General features: G+C 40.6%; 1 protein-coding gene across 1 annotated transcript in view; it reads right to left on the reverse strand.

The window, feature by feature from the left end:
• CSMD2 (CUB and Sushi multiple domains 2) overlaps positions 1-23,134 on the reverse strand; it is a 667,671-nt gene that overhangs the window by 65,268 nt on the left and 579,269 nt on the right. The window contains 3 exon segments of the mRNA XM_060018797.1: positions 5,037-5,225; positions 7,935-8,081; positions 10,474-10,662. Coding sequence (XP_059874780.1) covers positions 5,037-5,225; positions 7,935-8,081; positions 10,474-10,662 — 525 coding nt within the window.

Genomic DNA, 23,134 nt, shown 5'->3' on the forward strand with positions numbered 1-23,134 from the left:
TTACTTATATCCTGTCTATTTCATAAGACTGTTGTCTCTTACAGTGCCTAGTGTGTAACCAGGCCCCCAGCAACACTTCTCACATTTGTAACATAAAATAGTTGTAATAGTGTGATTCTACGTATGGGAAGAAGCAACAAGGGAAAATGTCTCCTGATCATAATTAGACAGAGGATCCAGAGAATCTTTAATTATCAATAGGGCCTAATCCAAAAATTAGCACCTGGAGTGGCATATCAACAATTTTCGCCTGACCTGGGATGAGCCTCCCAGCACTGTGGGACAAAATTTGATCAAGACATGTCTCCCAAATATTGGTCAAATTCCCCTCCAACGTCAGCAGGTGAACCCTGAGGAAACTCAGGAAGGAGAAGAATACCTGCCATCTAGCAGGCATCAGACTGCAGCCATTTCCTATGGTGAGCCGTGAAGAAACTCAGAATGTGAAAACACAGGATACAGACCCCAGATGGCTGTGGTACATATCAAAGGAAAGATTTCAGTGAGCCCAGACACTTGCATCTTCTCCTACATAGAAAAACGCTAAATTTTTTAACTTGAGATGTGGCCTCCCAGGCTTGAAGACCTCAAAATTCCCGATAACTCTCAACTTGCTAGGTTGTGAATATTTTTTAAGTCTACAGGTGTAAAGCAGACACTTCCGAAGAGGAACAAAAGAAGACAAATCTCATCATTTGGATCACTGGCACCAATGGCGGACACTCCCAGAAAGATCCATCTGACTGAGCAGTTAGAATGGTGGTCACCCCTTGTCCCACAAGATTGTGGAATGCACATTCACAGTGGGGAACTGTAACAGGGAAGAGCCAATTTTGACTCCATGTTGGATCTGTTTCTTGGACTTCAGCCTTTATAATGGTACATCATGGCCTGCCTCAGGGAACCCTGCCCACCTGTGAATGGCTGCAAGAAAGAAGAAATTAACACTTCCCCTCCCCGAGGCTGGCCATTCCAGGAGATGTTTTGCAAGACTGATGGCCCTTTTTACTTTACTTCCCTCTCTGATTCTATAAAAGGAACTGGCATCCAGACCCCATAAGATGGTTTTTTGGAGACCCTGGTCCAACATCTTCTCAGGCTGCCAAACTTCTGAATAAAGTCGTATTGTTGCCTCAGCACCTCGTCTCCTGATTTATTGGCCTGTCGTGCGGCAAGCAGAGCGAGCTTGGACTTGCTAACAGGGAAACCAACTCATTTTAATTAAACAACTTTCTCTGCACGAATAAGAACCGGCCGTTCCCTGATCTGAGCACCCACCGTGCTCGGGAGGGAGAATCCGAGACATGAAGAGGAGCTGAAACAACTCTAGGGTAGAAACCTAGAGTCATTAAGATCGTAAGCAGCACATTGGCCCACCACACAATTCCACTAGGAACTTTTATCCTCAGCAAATTCAACTTTAAAGTGGGAAGTAGAGTCTCTCAAACAGAAAAAACGAGGGGCATCAGAAAGCCAAACTCCAGCTAACACCCCAGCCAGATTCATGTCTTATACTTGCAAGTACCTAATTAATTGGGAAAATTATATCAAAGGAGGTCTCAACCTAAAATGGCCAATATAGGGCTCTTTTATTGCGTATGCCGTTAAATTAAAAAAAAGCCGGCTTGATAAAACATCTTTTCAGAATTCTGACCTTAAAAAAACAAAAGCTCGGGGCTTCCCTGGTGGCTCAGTGGTTGAGAGTCCGCCTGCCGATGCAGGGGGCATGGGTTCGTGCCCCAGTCCGGGAAGATCCCACATTCTGCGGAGCGGCTGGGCCCGTGAGCCATGGCCACTGAGCCTGCGCGTCCAGAGCCTGTGCTCCGCAACGGGAGAGGCCACAACAGTGAGAGGCCCGCGTACCGCAAAAAGCACAAACAAACAAAAAAAACCCCCAAAACCCAAAAGCTCTTCTAGGGGGAACTTGCATTTCTCTTCCTGTGTCTTTGAGGTGTAAATCTTCTACCTGATCTTCTTAGGTGTTGTGTGTGTGTGTGTGTGTTTTCAAAAATTGGTCTCTGCCATGTGAGAGGTGTACATATGATACACATCTGGCAATCAAGCAGACTGGGATTCTGAGCCGTCTTCTGTCTGACTGTGCCGACTCTCGGCGGCTTTTGCCGTCTTCACCTGTGTTGCATCAGCCTGTACAGTGAAGACCTTTACTTTCTTAGACTGTTTTGGGGAGTAAACTTTCTAGATCTTGTGAAGGCTGCATCCTTCACACTTTCTTATGGGGGTGCCTCTTGCGTCTTATTGATTTGAATCCACTATTTACATATATCTCATTAATGGCCAGATTATGGATCCTTTAAATTGGAGGAACTTCTAAACTGATCAATGTTTAGAGAACTTTCATTATGAAGCGCTGTTTTATTGGTACCTTTGGGGGTGGGGGAAACAAATTAGAAGGTGGAAAAATATATAATGGTTAACCTAAGAACTCCTTTAATTTAAAACAGACAAACAAAAACTGGTCTGGGAAGCCTTATTTCTGGTCTCTGATTCCCCTCAATGGGTCTAACAGATGCTAATAAAAACATTAGAATAACTGAGAGGCTATCTTCCGGGCTTAATTCTGCCAAATAAAACATAATTCTCAACTTTTAGGCTGTGCATTTTTTTTCAGTCGACAAAATGAAAAGTAAATGAAATTTCCCAGAATATAGACCAAAAAGACAGAGACTGAAAATGAGAGAGAAAAGGACTGGAAACACAGGGAATCAGCCCAGGAGGTCCAGCAGGTCTGGGCTGCAGGAAAAGAGAACAGAGAAAGTGGAGGGGGTGGAATGATCATAGATGGGAGTTTCCCAGAGCTGGAGAGAGACAGTGTTCAGATTGAAAGGTGCCAAAGGCAGCTCATCTCACTGCCCCTCCCTGGCCCTTCTCTCTTGGATAACTGAGAGGACAGAAGGTAACCTCTTAGCCTGAGAGACTACCAGGCTGTCTAGTGATCTCCATCACACACCACAGTCCCCCAAACCCAGAGGGACACCTCCCGTGGGTAGGAGAGGAGGGGGGAGAATCACAAAGTACCTGAAAGCTTGTGGTGGAATGAGGCCTCTGAGGGAGAGAACGCGTAGTGAGAGAACGGGCAGGGGAAGGAGAGAGAAAGCGTTAGGATGCATAGACTCTCCAATGTGCTGTGTTTGTCAGTGGAGAAGTATGGTTTGGAAAGCAGCAGCAGGGAAAGGGAAGCATGCCAGGCCTTTCGCCCTGGGTTCTGTGGGAAATAGGAGATGAGCCCCCTCCCCTGAAAGGGCCACAGCATCTGTGTTCTCAGATGAGAGCCACAGTCTCCGTGGAGGAAGGAAGTGAAGAGAACCTTCTGGGCAGTGACTAAGGGTTTATACTTGTTAGCCATGGAACCAGGATTCCAGAGAGCACAGAGGGAATGGCAGAGAGGGAGGGCATCGGAGAGGAACGGGGGCTGGGGCTGGGGATGGAGAGGAGCAGCACAGAGCAGTGTGGGGATGAGTGGACAGAGCTTGGTTTTGGGAAGTGACAAAAGATAGAGGTGACAGGCCTGGTTGCTTCCAACTAGAACTTTGGGAAAAAGACTTGTCTGTGTGGATACAGTCAGAAAAATGGAAACTGAAGCCAAAAGACGTTTGCCACTTGTGGACAATCAGTTCTCTGTGAACGTTGCTTAAAGCATTAAAGAGAATATCAATGATGCACTGCTTCTGTTCTTTGAGAAAGCTCAGGCACAGGCCCGAGAAGGTTGTGAGGGTCAGAGATGACAGACGTCATTAAAAAAGTACGTCACCATGCTGGGAACCAAAACACAAGAACCTCAACCTTAAGTGATTTCTTGTTTTTGTCTATATAATTGGTAAATTTTTTCTTTCTTTTTTAAAATGCAGTATATGTTGAGAATCTGGGAGGAAAGACAACAAGCTGCTGGTGGAGGTATAAGTGAAGACAAACTTTTTGGACGGCAACCAGTATCAAAAGCTGTAGACTCTGTATACGTATGATTCAATAATCTCATTTCTGGGAATTTATTTTAAGGAAATAAATATGGATGATCCCAAAGACGGAATTATAAGGATTTTAACAGCAGCATTGTTTATAGTAGCAAAAAATACAGAAAGTCAAATGACCAACAATAGGATGATACTTGAATAAATGAGTTTTTCTATAATGCTACACAACCATTGCAAATATTGATGACTAAGTGTATTTAATCATGTGATAGATGCTAACAAAATATGAAGAGATTTGTACACCAATAATGCCATTTTTATAAACAATATATGAACGACCAAAGGAAATGTTAACAGCAGTGATTTCAGTTGATGGGGTTATAGGTCATTTTCACTTTTTCTTTGGCATTATCTATAGTTTCTTTTTTCTTCTTCAGATTTCTAGTCTGAATGTATATTACTTTAAGGAAAATAAAATCCCATAAATGATCAAAAGCAACACATGCAAACTTCCTGGTATATATCACGTGCTTGATCGCTGATGACTGCGTAGGTGACGGTCACTGTTCACCCTGCTTCCCTCTGCCCCTCGTCTCCTCCCACCGGACCTGGTACTTCTGCCAGCCCCAATTGCTTTGCATATTTTGTGATCTCTCTCAGAGTCTGTGGTTTTGCAAACGCTTTTGCTGTTGCCTAGAATGTTTTCCTTGCCAATGCCTGGCCCCCAACTTTCCTTGTTCTATGAACCCAAGCAACCCCTCTTCTGGAAGCCCCCTAGCTGTACAGGAGCAGGTAGGTCCCCTCTTAACCTTGGGCTCCCACAGTACTGTTTGCGCTCCTGATACAGCACTTCCTTCCTCTGTCATTTGGCATTTTTGTGGCTGCACAGCCGTCTCCCTCCCTTCCCTGAAAACACTGATGCTGTGTTTTACACACCTGTGTATCCCCAGGGCTTCAGATATTACGGATCCTCAGTATATGTCTGCTGAAAGAATGAATTAATTATCTATGAGGAAGCCCACATTTGGAAGTGATTGGTCCTGGGACAAGCCCAAGTTGCGGGTAGGACCCAAGCCACCTGTCACCTCTTTCCCACCTGCTTCTCACCTTGACAGAGAGGAATGGCCTCGCTCCACAGGTGGTAGCCCTGGGGGTGCCGGGTGCAAATGGCCATGCTGTGTCCCACCAACCGGTAGCCCGCGTTGCAGCCAAAGTGGATGGAGCCTCCAGGCTGGGTGGTGGTCTGGCCCAGAAGGAAGCCATGGAGCGGAGCCCTGGGCAGGCTGCAGTAGGGAGCTGGATAACGAGATGAGGGTCAGGGGACCACACACAGCGGGAAGACAGAGGTGGTCCTTCATGCAGGCCCCGCCCCCTTGCTTCTCCCTCTCTGTCCCTATCTTCAGCACTGCCAGGTCCACTGCTAGTGAGGAGGTTGATACTGAAAAGCAGCCAGTTTAGGAAAGCCAAAGAAAAGAAGAGGAAAGAAAGGAAAAGAAAGGAAAGGAAAGGAGAGAAGGGAAGGATAAGAAAGGAAAAACAGGAAAGGAAAGAGAAGAAAACAAGAAAAAAACAGCTCCATGAAGCACTGGGTCCCCTTTGCACCTGGAGGCAGCACTAGTTGTGCAGCTGAGTTCAGGCTCTCGAATCCCACCATATCCCAAAGGGACACAGAAAATAGAACCCCATGGGGTTGGTTCCAGAAGGGTGTGACCGCAGGGGCGAGGCCTCTGGAGTCAGGGCTGTGCTCAAGTCCCATTTCCCACCTTTCCACAGTTCTGTGACTTGGGACAAATCACTGAGGCGCTTCCAGGTCCATTTTCCTCACCTGTGTATTGCGACTGGCAATGCCTCCCTCATAGGTTTGGGGACAATTTAAATGGGATCGTGTCTGTAAAACCCCCAGCCCAGTGCAGGGCACTCAGTGCTCAGTAAATGGTCCCTGTCCTGCTTTCTGCTGTGTGTGGAGGATGGGGGGAGAGAGAGCTATGGCAACCCAGGGCATCAAACCCACAGTCCTGATTCCCCCTCGACATCTGGCTTCAACTTATTTCATTCATTTATTCAACAGACAGATAGCAAGTGTCTATTATATGCTAGGTGCTGTTCTAAGTGCTGGGAATACAACAGTGAAGAGAACAGACAAAAACCCCAGCCTTAGAGAACTTGGCAATAAAAACCTCTGCCAGGGATGTTCGGGGGAAGTTCTGTGAGGCCGGGAAAGAGGGATGACCAAAGGAGCACAGAGAGCAAGCCTGTTCATCTGCTCTAAGAGTCCCTGGCATGGGATCAAGGTAGGATGAAGATGACAGGACCCTTCCTGCATCCTCCCCACAGTATGGTCCTCTGGCCTCTTACGTGATCACATCCCTCTGCTGGTGAAATGGATGTGTTAAACACCTCCTTTCCAAGCCAGAACGCTTCCTTACTTCTGCTTTGCCACCTGTGTCCTGTTTATGTGGTATCTACAAGTCTACCTCGGTCAAGAACAAGAATCTCAGTTATAAAATATACTTAGTCACAGTGATAGAGGCATGTGCAAAGTACACGACTCTACTGTATTTCCATTAAGGACTCATTGTTTCACCATGTAATTAATTCACTTTCTATGTGGCGTATGTATTGTAATTATAACTGACTCATTACCCACAAATAGGTGATTAATCTTTAAAAACATCAAGGGAAGCACAACTCCTTAATGGCTTTTAGTTCAGAGTTTAGCAACTAGCATAGTGAAATGCTCCTAAATTGCTTTATTTCTCTTTTGTGTTAGTAGCTTCTAGGAACTCAGCCTGAACCTCCCTGACAGATGGCTTAAGGTCTCTTTTCCATCATGAGGAAACCGAGGCCTGAAGAGGTTGAGTGACAGAGCCGACTGCCGACCCTGGGGGGCGTGAAGGTACCCTCCTTCTTGTGTGCGTGGGGGAAAGGAATTTGGGGTCCACTTTGCAGAGGAAATGGACGCTGAGATAGTAAAGCTCCTTCTCCTCCCAGGCTCCCCTCAGCTTCATCTGGCTGGTCCCCCCCACCCCCAAAGCCATACCTAAGAGTTTCTTAAGACTTCGATAGCCCGCTAAGTTTGGGTTGGCCTTGCAAGTCGGCAGCCCATGAGAAGAGATGGATTGAGACAAGGGGCAACTCAGGCTATAATATGTATATCTGACATCCTTCTAACCAATATTCTTTGAAAATTTGTCCAACGTTTGTTTGGAACTCAGGCTAAATGCAGCCAGGGGAAAGAGTGCTGCAGGGGGACTGGTGCCTGGTGGAACTCACCATGGTCTTAAGTAATTCATTTCTGCTCCCAAGCTCACAGAACCAGCCAGCAGTTCAACGGACCCACTGCCCTGCAAAATGGGCAGCAAACAGCTTTTCAAATTTTCTTTCCAGCGACAGAGAGTAATCCCCGTGATGGGAGTTCAGATAACGTTGATTTTCTCCATCTCATTTTATTTTCAAGGATATTTTTGTGTTCCTTGTAGATGGCTGGCTGGCTGTTCAGCTATCCAGTTGGATTGGCCCTCGATCTGACACTGCCTATGAGATATGGCTTGCAGAGCAGAAGAGAGGCTCCTGGACTTGGAATATAACCCATCGTTTGCTGCTTGTCTAATATTTGCCAGTTGGGGACCCACATCTTAGGGTTTTTTGGTTTAAAGGACCTTCTATTAACATTTCAACAGTGTTAGGGACGGGACCACCTATAGGCCTTATCAGGTCATATACAATAAATTTATCCAAAAGACACAGGCTGGCAGTATGAGCAGAAAGAGGAAAGAGCTTAAAAGTGGGGAGAGGTATAGAAAAAGGGGAGGTGGGAAAATGTCAAGGACACTGTGCAGCTAGAGGTGAGAGTGCCTACGAGGAGGAGAAAGGCTGCCAGTCCCCAGGCGCGTGGAGGAGCTCGGCCAGGCACGAGGACATGGCCCATGGCTTATTCTTCTGGGTGAGAAATGTAAGGGGCTCGGGGGTTGTGGCCCTTCTCATGAGTCTTTATGTTTTACTCACCTGCATACCGAATCTTAAAGCCCTTCCGATTGTAGGCATGGTCGGACGACCAGCGCAGGTACACAGAGTTGCTTGAGCTGGTGACAATCAGGGGAGCTGAGTAGTTCCCACTGAGGGCTTTCAGCAGAGGACTTTGTCCTGAGGGACCTGGGAGGAGAGTGTGGACACAGGATTACAGACTATCACAGCTATCAGAGATAGCAGATGTGATACCTTTAATGTAACCACCTCCGATTTTCCCCTCCTCAAGTGAAGACGTGAAGATTTGGGATGGTAACTCAGCACCATCACTGGTCCATCTGCTCCTCTCTCAGTATCCACAGGCTTTGCTCTAGGTGCTCTCCCCTCCTGAGCCCTAAAGCAGGGATCCAAGAAGTCCCTGACAACACATAGCCATTGGCAGGTGAGATGACATCTATTTGCCATCCTGGGACTTGCCCACAGTCAAGCAGCGGGTTAAAAGAGCTGGTTTTCAACCTGGGAACATTTTCTATCTCACCATCCTACTTGTGCATACTAAAAACAGTTCAGTCCCTGCCACATAGAAAAAATATTTATGAATGAATAGATAGCAATAAAGCTAGAGGAAAACATGATCATGTCTCAATGTCATAAATAACATAGCTCCCCAATGGTCCCTTCCAAGGCTCTTCCAGAAAGGCCTCCCTGTTCTTTCTCTCCTCCTTAGATGCCTGGAAGTGCATCCCAAGGGTGCTGATTCAAGGGAGGCAGAGTACAAAGCTAGATAATCCAAAACACAGGATTTATTATCCTGGAAAGAGCCCTAAGTGATGGTTCTCATATGCTGCCAAGACAGCTCTTGGGAGCTTGGCAGAAGTAATAGACCACATTAAACAAAGGAGAGCCATCAGAACTGCTGTGACAAACTATGAAGGAAGAGGTCAAATGGCTCAGAGGAATGGCATGCTGGGATAGGTCTGCTGTATTAGACCAGAACCTTGACCTTCAGGAGGATCTGGGGGACACACCAGTTCCTAAAGCAATAAGGAATGCACTGCTGAGGGGGTGAGGACAAACATCAACAACCTGAGAATTGGCTGTCCTCTGTAGGCGGAAACTGATGGGAGGAGAGGCTGTCACCAAGCTGGGCTTCCTAGTATTGATGGGGAGGAAAGGAGCCTAAATACAGAGGCCAGGCAGAAGCACTGGTTGGCATAGTTACTAAAATGGGCAGCAAGGTTGGGATGGCAGCCAGGAGGGCCTGACCTGCAGGACCTATGGAGATGGCTGACACAACATGATATTCCTAAGGGCAAGATAGATGGGCGACCAAAAAAAATGAACATATGAAGAAAACAGTTCATGAATATATAACCAAAAGGGTGTAGAAAGTTCCAATCCCTGGAGTAATTTGGAGACTTGAACCAGGTTTCGTTTCTTACTCCAGAATACTTTGGCTGAAGGAGGGGCTGAGTCCTTATGAAAAAGGACCCTGCAAAATAACAACAGTTGGATACGGTAGTGATTCCCGAGTCCTTATCCCAAAAGACCCACCACTATTAATTCAGGTAACTGAACATTGGGGAAAAGGGAATGCCTGGATATTTGGAAGACTTTTGTATACAGAGTGTGTGAATTGATGCTGATACCTGGGACCCAAAGCACTATTATGGCTCCTTTGTTACAACAGGGTTATATGAGGGATGGGATTGGTAAGAAATGGAGTCTTGTCCCCAAAAGTTAACCCAGTAGTAGCCTCAACTGCAGTAGCTATGCCAGATGTAGTATATTCATTAGAGTAGATTATCATAGCTTTGGTTATATGAAATGCAGTTATTGATCTAGCAATGCATTCTTTTCTATACCCACCAGAAAGGAGGATTGTAAGCAATTTGCATTTACATGAGAGAGACAACAGTATACATCCATGGTCTTGCTCCAGAGCTATGTTAATTCTCCTGCTCTGTCATAATGTAGTATGAAGAGATGTGGACCATCTGGACATCCTGCAGAATACAGCTTACTGATTTACTATATTGATGACATTGTATTAATTGGATCTGATGTGCCAGAAGGGACAATTAGTGTAGATGCCTTTGCAAGACACACGCTCCAAAGGGTAAGAGGAAGCCTACAAAGAGTCAGGTGAAGTTTTTAGGGTCCTGTGGTCTGGGGCATGCTGAGACATATTCTCCAAATTAAAGGGCAGGTTATTGCACCTTTCCCCTCCTACCAAAGAGAAAAAAAAGCATAGTGTTTGGTAGACCTCTTTGGGTTTTGGAAGCAGCATACTCTTCACTTGGGAGTACTGTTATGACCCATTTATTGGTTGACATTCGAGGGGCTAGCTTTGAGTGGTGGCTAGATTAAAGAAAGGGTGCTGTAGCAGGTCTAGGCTGTAACATGAGCAGGCCTGCTCATACAACTCATCAGCTTCCATGGTACTGGAGTTTCTGTGGTAGGGAAAGACCTTGTGTGGAAATCTGGAAAGTCCTAATTGGGAGGTTGCATCATAGACTCCTGGGGTTTTGAAGCCAGTCTGTGCTATCTTTAGCAGGGCACAATTTGATTTACTTACCATCAAAGATCTCAAACTCATCATACTGCTTCTCACTGAGAAAGTACTCCACTGTGAGAGTGATGTTATATGCGGGCTCCACTCTCACCAGCCAAGAGCAGGTCTGGAACTGGGGATAGCTTCCCGGGTAGCTCTGACTCAGGATCACACCTGTGGAGTCTGTCAGAAGCTCATTCGTTGGGCAGTGCACTTGGAGAAAGAAAGAGAAATACCAGGTACATGGGATGGAGATGGAACGAGTGCCAACACATTGGCTTTTCCCTGGTGAAGAAGACAACCATTGGAAAACCAGATGGCATCTGAGCACATTCAAGCAAGACTCCAATACCCATCATTTTACTGATCCGTGGCATGAGTTGGTCTCAGATTCTGTGTCAACGTTACTATATTGCTGAGACTCAGGCTTGGTCAGTTGGTTGGAATCACTTCTTAGCTCAGATATGGGCTTTGGAGCAGGTGGGGATGATACGTACATACAGATAACTGTAAGGCATCCTCAAATCCAAGAGCTAAATGAGTGATTTGTACAAGGAGAGTATAGGGCAGAGGTAAGCCCATGGGATTTTGAGTCAAACACACCTGGATTTATAGTCCACCTCTGTCACTTACTACCTGTGTGGTCTTGAACAAATTATTTCCTTTCTGTGCAATAGCTTCACCATCTCCAACCCAAAATGATAACACCTACCTTACAGGGCTGTTGTATTACACAAAATGTTATATAATTATATATTATTTTAAGGTCTCTTTTTCCTTAAAATAATCTTTTAAGGAAAGATTATTTTAATCTTTAATATTTTAAAGATTAAAAGATTAAAGATTATTCTTTAATCTTTAAAGATTAAAAGATTAAAGATTCTTTAATCTTTAAAGATTATTTTAATCTTAATAAAGATTATTATATTATAATATATAATCTTAATAAGATTAAGATTATATATTATAATATATTACCATATTATACTAAATAATATATGTATGGCATGCCTCCATAAATTATAGAGATGATGATGACAATTACACCAGGAACAGAAGGAAACAGCAGAGCATGACTGTGACCTGATTAGTAGTACTAAGATATCTAGAAAGAAATTGAAGATGAAACAAATAAATGGAAAGATATTCTGTGTTCATGGGCTGAAGAATTACTATTATTAAAATGTCCATACTACCTAAAGCAATCTACAGATTCAATGCAATCCTTATCAAAATACCCATGGCATTTTTCACAGAACTAGAACAAATAACTTCAAAATTTGTATGGAAGCACAAAAGACCCTGAATAGCCAAAGCAATCTTGAGAAAGAACAACAAAGCTGGAGTTATCATGCTTCCTGACTTCAAACTATACTACAAAGCTACAGTAATCAAAACAGTATAGTACTGGCACAAAAAGTGACACATAGATCAATGGAACAGAATAGAGAAAAATAAGTCCACACATATATGGGCAATTAATCTATCCTAAAAGAGGCAAGAATACACAATGGGGAAAAGACAGTCTCTTCAAGGAGTGGTATTGGGAAAACTGGACAGCTACATGTAAAAGAATAAAACTAGACCATTTTCCCACATCATATACAAAAATAAACTCAAACTGGATTAAAGACTTAAATCTAAGACCTGAAACCATAAAACTCCTAGAAGAAAACATAGGTAGTATACACTTTGAAATCAGTCTTAGCAATATGCTTTTGGATCTGTCTCCTCAGGCAAGGGCAACAAAAGCAAAAATAAGCAAATGGGACCATATCAAACTAAAAAGTTTTGGCACAGCAAAGGAAACCATCAACAAAAATGAAAGGGCAGGCATTTCCTCTTGGTTAGTAAGCTGAAAGTCTTTAACATTTGGAGATGATTCCTGGTGACTTTGCCTGAGCTCCCAGAGCCGTGTGGCTGACAGGGTCTTGGTGCTCTGGCCCAGTGTCAGGCCTGATTCTCTGAGGTGGCAGAGCCGAGTTCAGGACATTGGACCACCAGAGACCTCGTGGCCCCATGTAATATCAATCAGTGGGAGCTCTCCCAGAGATCTCCATCTCAATGCTAAGACCCAGATCCCCCCAACAGCCAGCAAGCTCCAGTGTTGGATGCCCCATGCCAAGCAACTAACAAGACAGGAACACAAACCCACCCATTAGCACACAGGCTGCCTAAAGTCATACTAAGTTCACAGACATGCCAAAACACACCACCAGACGCGGCCCTGCCCATGAGAAAGAAAAGATCCAACCCCACCCACCAGAAGACAGGCAGCAGTCCCCTCCACCAGGAAGCCTACACAAGCCACTGAACCAAACTCACCCACTGGGGGCACACACCAAAAACAACAGGAACTACGAACCTGCAGCCTGTGAAAAGGAGACCCCAAACACAGTAAGTTAAACAAAATGAGAAGACAGAGAAACATGCAGCAGATGAAGGAGCAAGGTAAAAACCCACCAGACCAAACAAATGAAGAGGAAATGGGCATTCTGCCTGAGAAAGAATTCAGAATAATGATAGTAAAGATATCCAAAATCTTGGAAATAGAATGGAGAAAATACAAGAAATGTTTAACAAGGACCTAGAAGAACTAAAGAGCAAACAAACAATGATGAACAACACAATAAATGAACTTAAAAATTCTCTAGAAGGGATAAATAGCAGAATAACTGAGGCAGAAGAATGGATTAGTGACCTGGAAGATAAAATAGTGGAAATAACTGCTGCAGAGCACAATAAAGAAAAAAGAATGAAAAGAATTGAGGACAGTCTCAGAGACCTCTGGGACAACATTAAATGCACCAACATTCGAATTATGGGGGTTCCAGAAGAAGAAGAGAAAGAGAAAGGGTCTGAGAAAATATTTTAAGTGATTATAGTTGAAAACTCCCCTAATATGGGAAAGGAAGTAGTCAATCAAGTCCAGGAAGTGCAGAGAGTCCCATACAGGATAAATCCAAGGAGAAACACGCCAAGATGCGTATTAATCAAGCTATCAAAAATTAAATACAAGGAAAAAATATTAAAAGCAGCAAGGGAAAAGCAACAAATAACACACAAGGGAATCCCCATAAGGTTAACAGCTAATCTTTCAGCAGAAACTCTGCAAGCCAGAAGGGAATGGCAGGACATATTTAAAGTGATGAAAGGGAAAAACCTAAAACCAAGATTACTCCACCCAGCAAGGATCTCATTCAGATTTGATGGAGAAATTAAAACCCTTACAGACAAGCAACAGTTAAGAGAATTCAGCACCACCAAACCAGCTTTACAACAAATGCTAAAGGAACTTCTCTAGGCAGGAAACACAAGAGAAGAAAAAGACCTACAAAAACAAACCCAAAACAATTATGAAAATGGTAATAGGAACATATATATCGATAATTACCTTAAATGTAAATGTATTAAGTGATCCAACCAAAAGACACAGACTGGCTGAATGGATACAAAAACAAGACCCATATATATGTTGTCTACAAGAAACCCACTTCAGACCTAGGGACACACACAGACTGAAAGTGAGGGGATGGAAAAAGATATTCCACATATGGAAATCAAAAGAAAGTTGGAGTAGCAATTCTCATATCAGACAAAATAGACTTTAAAATAAAGACTATTACAAGAGACAAAGAAGGACACAACATAATGATCAAGGGATCAATCCAAGAAGAAGATAAAATGATTGTAAATATTTATGCACCCAATGTAGGAGCACCTCAATACATAAAGCATTTAAATATTAACAGCCATAAAAGGGGAAATCGACAGTAACACAATAATAGTAGGGGACTTTAACACCCCACTTTCACCAATGGACAGATCATCCAAATTGAAAATAAATAAGGAAACACCAGCTTTAAATGACCCATTAAACAAGATGGACTTAATTGATATTTATAAGACATTCCATCCAAAAGTAACAGAATACACTTTCTTCTCAAGTGTTTATGGAATATTCTCTAGGATAGATCATATCTTGAGTCACAAATCAAGGCTTGGCAAATTTAAGAAAATTGAAATTGTATCAAGTATCTTTTCCAACCACAAATCTATGAGATTAGATATCAATTATAGGAAAAAACTGTAAAAAGTGCAAATACATGGAGACTAAACAATATGCTACTAAACAACCAAGAGATCACTGAAGAAATCAAAAAATACCTAGAAACAAATGACAATGAAAACACGACGATCCAAAACCTATGGGATGCAGCAAAAGCAGTTCTAAGAGGGAAGTTTTCAGCAATAGAATCCTACCACAAGAAACAAGAAACATCTCAAATAAACGACCTAACCTTACACCTAAAGCAATTAGAGAAAGAAGAACAAAAATCCCCCGAAGTTAGCAGAAGGAAAGAAATCATAAACATCAGAACAGAAATAAATGAAAAACAAATGAAGGAAACGATCGCAAAGATCAATAAAACTAAAAGCTGGTTCTTTGAGAAGATAAACAAAGTTGATAGACCATTAGCCAGACTCATCAAGAAAAAAAGGGAGAAGACTCAAATCAACAGAACTAGAAATGCAAAAGGAGAAGTAACAACTGACACTGCAGAAATACAAAGGATCATGAGAGATTACTACCAGCAACTATATGCCAATAAAATGGACAACCTGGAAGAAATGGACAAATTCTTAGAAAAGCACAACCATCCGAGACTGAACCAGGAAGAAATAGAAAATATGAACAGACCAGTCACAAGCACTGAAATTGAGACTGTGATTAAAAATCTTCCAATGAAAAAAAGCCCAGAACCAGATGGGTTCACAGGCGAATCCTATCAAACATTTAGAGAAGAGCTAACACCTATCTTCTCAAAGTCTTCCAAAATATAGCAGAGGGAGGAACACTCCCAAACTCATTCTACGAGGCCACCATCACCCTAATTCCAAAACCAAAGATGTCACAAAAAAAAGAAAACTACAGGCCAATATCACTGATGAATATAGATGTAAAAATCCTCAACAAAATACTAGCAAACAGAATCCAACAGCACATTAAAAGGATCATACACCATGATCAAGTGGGGTTTACCCCAGGAATGCAAGCATTCTTCAATATACGCAAATCAATCAATGTGATATACCATATTAACAAATTGAAGGTTAAAAACCATATGATCATCTCAATAGATGCAGAAAAAGCTGACAAAATTCAACACCCATTTATGATAAAAACTCTCCAGAAAGCGGGCATAGAGAGAACCTACCTCAACATAATAAAGGCCATATATGACAAACCCACAGCCAACATTGTTCTCAATGGTGAAAAACTGAAACCGTTTTTTCTAAGATCAGGAAAAAGACAATGTTGCCCACTGTCACAGCTATTATTCAATATAGTTTTGGAAGTTTTTTAGCCACAGCAGTCAGCAAGGAAAAAGAAATAAAAGGAATCCAAATCGGAAAAGAAGACATAAAACTGTCAGATTTTGCAGATGACATGATACTATACATAGAGAATCCTAAAGATGCTACCAGAAAACTACAGGAGCTAATCAATGAATTTGATAAAGTAGCAGGATACAAAATTAATGCACAGAAATCTTTTGCATTCCTAAACACTAACGATGAAAAAACTGAAAAAGAAATTAAAGAAAAACTCCCATTTCCCACTGCAACAAAAAGAATAAGATACCTAGGAATAAACCTACCTAAGGAGACAAAAGACCTGTAGGCAGAAAACGATAAGACACTGATGAAAAAAATTAAAGATGATACAAACAGATGGAGAGATATACCATGTTCTTGGATTGGAAAAATCAACATTGTGAAAATGACTATACTACCCAAAGCAATCTACAGATTCAATGCAATCCCTGTCAAACTACCACTGGCAATTTTCACAGAACTAGAACAAAAAACTTCACAATTTGTATGGAAACACAAAAGACCCCAAATAGCCAAAGCAATCTTGAGAAAGAAAAACAGAGCTGGAGGAATCAGGCTCCCTGACTTCAGACTATACTACAAAGCTACAGTAATCAAGACAGTACGGTACTGGCACAAAAACAGAAATATAGATCAATGGAAAAGGATAGAGAGCCCAGAGATAAACCCACGCACATATGGTCACCTTATGTTTGATAAAGGAGGCAAGAATATACAATGGAGAAAAGACAGCCTCTTCAATAAGTGGTTCTGGGAAAACTGGACAGCTACTTGTAAAAGAATGAAATTAGAACACTCCCTAACACCATACACAAAAATAAACTCCGAATGGATTAAAGACCTCAATGTAAGTCCAGACACTATAAAACTCTTAAGAGGAAAACATAGGCAGAACACTCTATGACATAAATCACAGCAAGATCCTTTTTGACCTACCTCCTAGAGAAATGGAAATAAAAACAAAAATAAACAAATGGGACCTAATGAAACTTAAAAGCTTTTGCACAGCAAAGGAACCCATAAAGAAGACGAAAAGACAACCCTCAGAATGGGAGAAAATATTTGCAAACGAAGCAATGACAAAGGATTAATCTCCAAAATATACAAGCGGCTCATGTAGCTCAATATCAAAAAAAGAAACAACCCAATCCAAAAATGGGCAGAAGCCCTAAACAGACATTTCTCCAAAGATGATATACAGATTGCAAACAAACACGTGAAAGGATGTTCAACATCACTAATCATCAGAGAAATGCAAAGCAAAACTACAGTGAGGTATCACCTCACACCGGTCAGAATGGCCATCATCAAAAAATCTACAAACAATAAATGCTGGAGAGGGTGTGGAGAAACGGGAACCCTCTTGCACTGTTCGTGGGAATGTAAATTGATACAGCCACTATGGAGAACAGTATGGAGGTTCCTTAAGAAACTTAAAAATAGAAGTACCATATGACCCAGCAATCCCACTATTGGGCATATACCCTGAGTAAACCATAATTCAAAAAGAGTCATGTACCCCAATGTTCATTGCAGCACTCTTTAAAACAGCCGGAACATGGAAGCAACCTAAGTGTCCATCGACAGATGAATGGATAAAGAAGATGTGGCGCATATATACACAATGTAATATTACTCAGCCATAAAAAAAAATGAAATTGAGTTATTTGTAGTGAGGTGGATGGACCTAGAGTCTGTCATACAGAGTGAAGTAAGTCAGAAAGAGAAAACAAATACTGTATGCTAACACATATATATGGAATCTAAAAAAAAAATGGTTCTGACAAACCTAGCAGTAGGACAGGAATAAAGATGCAGACATAGAGAATGGACTTGTGGACAAGTGGAAGGGGGATGGTAAGCTGGGATGAACTGAGAGAGTAGCATTGACATATGTACACTACCAAATGTAAAATAGATAGCTAGCGGGAAGCAGCCGCATTGCACAGGGAGATCAGCTTGTTGCTTTGTGACCACTTAGAGGGGTGGGATAGGGAGTGTGGGAGGGAGATGCAAGAGGGATGGAATATGGGGATACATGTATACATATAGCTGATTCAGTTTGTTGTATACCAGAAACTAACTCAACATTGTAAAGCAATTATAATCCAATAAAGATGTTAAAAAAAAATGAAAGGGCAACGTACTGAATGGGTGAAGATATTTACAAATGATATACCTGATAAGGGGTTAATATCCAAAATATGTAAAGTACTCATACAACTTAATAGCAGAAAAAACAAACAATCTGATTAAAAATGGGCAGAGGACCTGAACAGACATTTTTCCAAAGAAGACATACAGATGGCCAATAGGCACATGAAAAGATGCTCAACATCACTAATTATTAGAGAAATGCAAACCAAAACCACAGTTAGATACCACCTCACACTTGTCACGATGGCAATCATCAAAAAGACAAGAAATAACAAGTGTTGGTGAGGATGTGAAGAAAAGGGAACCCTTGTGCACTGTTGGTGAGAATGTAAATTGGTGCAGCCACTATGGAAAACAGCATGGAGTTCCCTCAAAAAATTGAAAATAAAACTACCATATGATCCAGAAATTCCACTTCTGGGTATTTAGCTGAAGAAAATGAAAACACTAATTCGAAAAGACATATGCATCCCAATGTTCATTGCAGCATTACTTACAATAACCAAGATATAGAAGCAACCTTAGTGTCCATCGATAGGTGAATGGATAAAGAAGAAGAGGTATGTATACACAATGGAATATTACTCAGCCATAAAAAAGAATGAAATCTTGCCAATTGCAACAACATGGATGGACCTGGATGGTATTATGCTAAGTGAAATAAATCAGACAGTTAAAGAAAAATACTGTATGGTTTCACTTACATATGAAATCTGAAAAGCAAAACAAACTAACAAATATAACAAAACAGAAACAGACAACAAATACAGAGAACAAAGTGGTGGTTGCCAGAGAACAGAGGGATGGGGAGTTGGGAAAACCGCTGAAGGTGATTAAGAGGTACAGACTGCCAGTTAGGAAATAGAGAAGGCCCAGGGATGTGATATACAGCATGGGGAATATAGTCAATAATATTATAGTAACTGTATGGTGCATAATCTATAAAAAGATCAAACCACTATGCTGTGTACCTGAAACTAATGTAATATTGTAAGTCAATTATAATTTGATTAAAGGAAAAGATATCTAAAGATAAACATATCACCCTAAGGAAGATGGTCAGTGTGGGACTTAGAAGAAATGGAGAAGCAACATTGGAATTATATAAGAATGGCTCCTAAGGAGGAAACCAGCCTGGCTTTTGAAATGTTCCAGATTTCACTAACCTGACAGCCAGCACAGGTCCCTGAGGTGTGGTGATAATTAAGTTCCCCAGGCCTTATGCTCTGCTCCTTCCAGTAGCAGGTCTCTTTCAAGCTTTTTACCTTCTACTTGAATCTGCCTCCATGAGGGGGAAACAGGGCATGCTCTCTCAAATGAGACGGGTCCATAGGTTTGTCTTTTTGTGTGCAACGTTATCAGATTTAGGCATTAGTGTTTACAGGTTTTTTTGTTTTTTGTTTTTCCTATGCTTGAGATATCTGGCCTTTGAAGATTTAGCAGTATTCTTCCGTGAAACCATCTAGTCTTGATGTTTTTGGTGGGGCTTCCTCTGAAACCATTCTCCCCATCTTTTTAAAGAGAATATTGAAAGTATAAACTTTCTCTCTCTACTGGGGTCAATTTTATTAAATTATAGCTTCCTAGAAATTCATTCATATCATTAATTTTTTGGCATAGATATGTCCAAAATAGTCTCATAATTTAAAAATTTCCTTGGTTCAACGGTTATATTCCACTCTTCCTTTTTTATTTTTGTAAGCGCCTGCTTTTTCCCTTTGTTTAACTTACCTAATGGTTTGATTATTTTGCTACTCTTTATTTCAGGTACTTCTTTTTACTTTACCAGTAAGCCTGTTTTTCTGCTTATAACTCATGAATTTCTTTTTAAAATTCAAAAACTTAAGAGATATAATTTATGTACAATAAAATGCACACATTTTAGGGACACAATTTAATGAGTTTTGGCTAATGTATATATCTGTGTGACCACTACCACAGTCAGGATATAGATTATTTCCGTTGCCCCAGAAAATTCTCTTATGCCCCTTTGCAATCAGTATGACCTGCCCCAATGCTCCAGGAAAGCAATGATGCTATTTCTATAAGCATTAGTTTTGCGTACCAGAGCTTCATGTAGTTGGAATCATATATGCATTATTTTTGTGTCTGGTTTCTTTTGCTAAACATAATTTTTGTAAGAGTCAACTCATGCTGTTTTATGTATCACTATTTCCTTTGTTTTTATTATTCTGTAGCAATCATAGGACAATTTGCTTATTTATTCTCCTAGTGATGAACATTTGGGTTGTTTCCAGTTTGGGATTATTACAAAATTCATATAACAGTCTTTTTATGCATATGGGTTTTCGTTTCTCTTTGATAAATAACTAGGAGTAGAATTGTCAGGTGATAGTGTAGGGGAATTTATCTTTAAAAGAAACTTCCAATCGGTTTTCCAAAGTGATTGTATGATTTTTCCATCCCAACCAGCAATATATGAAAATTCTATTTGTTCCACATCCTTTTTAACACTTTGTATGGTTAGTCTTAAATTTAAGCTATTCTAGGGGGTGCATAGTAATATTTCATTATGGTTTAATTTGCATTTGCCTTATGACTAATGATGTTGAGCATGTTTTCATATACTTATTGGCCATTCATACCTTATTTTACAAAGTGTTCAAGTCTCTTGTACATATTTTCATTGGATTATTTTATTACTGAGTTGTAAAAGTTCTTTACATAGTCTAGGTACAGGGCCTTTTAAAAAATATACATACTCTGAATATCTTCTCTTATTCTGTAGTTTGTCTTTACTTTTTACATTCAGTTCTGTTGATTTTTCCTTCATGTGTTTTGAATCTCTTTTATCATCTGCATATACACTTGTATATCTTTTTTAATGTAGTTAGCTTATTTGTCATTTCTAAATATCTCTATTTTTGGTAATACTCCTTGATTGCAGTATTATTTGAAATTTCTTTATGTTTCTTATGTTTACCATTTGTATGGCATATCTTTTTCTCTTCTTTCCCTTGCAATCTATCTGGTACTTATATTTAAAGTACAACTTTTGTAGAAAATAAATAATTACTGTTTAAAGCCTCTAAATTTTGGCATGGTGTTTTTGCAACAAAAGTTCAGTAATATAACTATATTTTGCAAATAGTTTATGTTAACTACTTATTCTTGGTCTGTCATTGAAAGAGATGTGTTGAAGTCTACCACTGTAATTGTGAATTTGTCCCTGTCTCCCTGTAATTCTACGAATTTTCCCTTTATACATTTCAATACTATTCTTAGGTGCACAGAAGTTTATGACTATTATATATTCTTGGTAGATTATGTTTACCAGCATGAAATATCCCTCTTTATGTCTTTTAATGCTTTCTGCCTTAAATTCTATTTAGTCTGTTATTAGCTTTGCTACACCAGATTTTAGAGGTTAGTACTTGCTATCTATTTTTTTTTAACATTTTGCTTCATACCAGGGATGAGTGACACCTTTCTAGCTATGACCTTAGAGAGGCAAATGAATATATTCAATTCTAAGTTCATGGAAAGCTTATAATTAGACTTTTAAAATTTAACCAATCTGAAAATCTCTGACCTTTAATTAGCAGTTGGATTCAATTATATTTATCACGGTTGCACATATATTTGCACATGGTTTTTTTTTTAAATAAATAAATGTATTAAACATTGTCATCATTGCTGTGCATGGGCTTTCTCTAGTTGTGGTGAGCAGGGGCTACTCTTTGTTGCGGTGCGCGGGCTTCTCATTGCGGTGGCTCCTCTTGTTGTGGAGCATGGGCTTTAGGCACACGGGCTTCAGTAGTTGTGGCATGTGGCTTTAGTAGTTGTGGCTCGTAGGCTCTAGAGCGCAGGCTCAGTAGTTGTGGTGCACGAGTTCAGTTGCTCTGCGGCATGTGGGATCTTCCTGGACCTAGGGCTCAAACCCGTGTCCTCGTCATTGGTGGGCAGATTCTTAACCATTGTGCCACCAGGGAAGCCCTTGCACTTAGTTTTGCTACCTCATTTTGTATTTTCTGTTTACCATGACTTAAAATATATTTTTCTCCTTCAATGTTTCCCATTTGATTAACCAAATTTACTTTATTCTCTTTATTTTTGGTTATGAATTTAGAACTTACACATACTATGGACATAAATAATTTAAGAAAACTATGCAGAAATTTAAACATTGTATTTAAAGGTATATATTTTTAATAATGTACATGGTTAATCAATATCTATGGCTTTCCTCAAAGGGTCCTCAGCTCTTTTTCTTTCTTTAAAATAGGTTCTCCAATGTCATTTATTTCTCAAATTGTCTTCAGATATTTTATTTTCTAGTCAATATATTTTAGATTTACTACCATATTTTACTGATTTCTTAGCTTATTGTTAATTTTTGTATCTGAATCATTCTACCTGTATTCATCTTTTTCTTGCTGAATGTGGTAGATATTTCTGGTGTTTACCAGTACCAGACTTTCTTTTATTTCCTGAGCATATAAAAAACTTCACTTTCCATCCATGTGCCTATTTCTGGCCAGTTAGATGTGAGTAGAATAATGTGTGTCACTTTGGGGCTGAGGAAGTGAAAAGCCCTTATGTGAATGTCCATTCTCTTTCTTCCTCTGCTGCAATGGAGGATGGAGGCAGGGGCCTAGTTTTCAGATGGCAGCACAAGATTGAAGCAGCCTGGATCACTGAGTTATCAGCTCTATAGAGTTACCTGGACTACAGAAAGTTTTGCCTGAAGAAGATATAAACTTTTGTTATGTTAAGCCACTGAGATGTGGGGATTGCTTGTTATTGCAGCATATGCCTATCCTATCCTGACTAATGCACTGAAGTGTATCCTTTAATTATGCTTTTAGTAAGATAGTAACTTAGTCCTTGTGTGTCTGAAGATTTCATTAATTCATTCTCACTCTTAATTGATAATTTGGCAGGGTTTAGAAGTTCAGTTTACAATTATTTTTCCTGCTGCATTTTATCTTTTGATAGGTATTATTGTTGATGCAATAATGCTATAAGTCTGATTTATCTTTTCTCCATGATGGTTTTAACATTTTATCTTATCCTTGATGTTCTATAATTGCACTGTGATGTTTTTAGGTTTGAATTTCACCAAATTTTCTATGTTGCTATAGCAAGCTTCTGAGCTGATAGAAAA

Source organism: Delphinus delphis, chromosome 1, assembly GCF_949987515.2.
Source record: "Delphinus delphis chromosome 1, mDelDel1.2, whole genome shotgun sequence".
Classification (NCBI taxonomy): domain Eukaryota; kingdom Metazoa; phylum Chordata; class Mammalia; order Artiodactyla; family Delphinidae; genus Delphinus; species Delphinus delphis.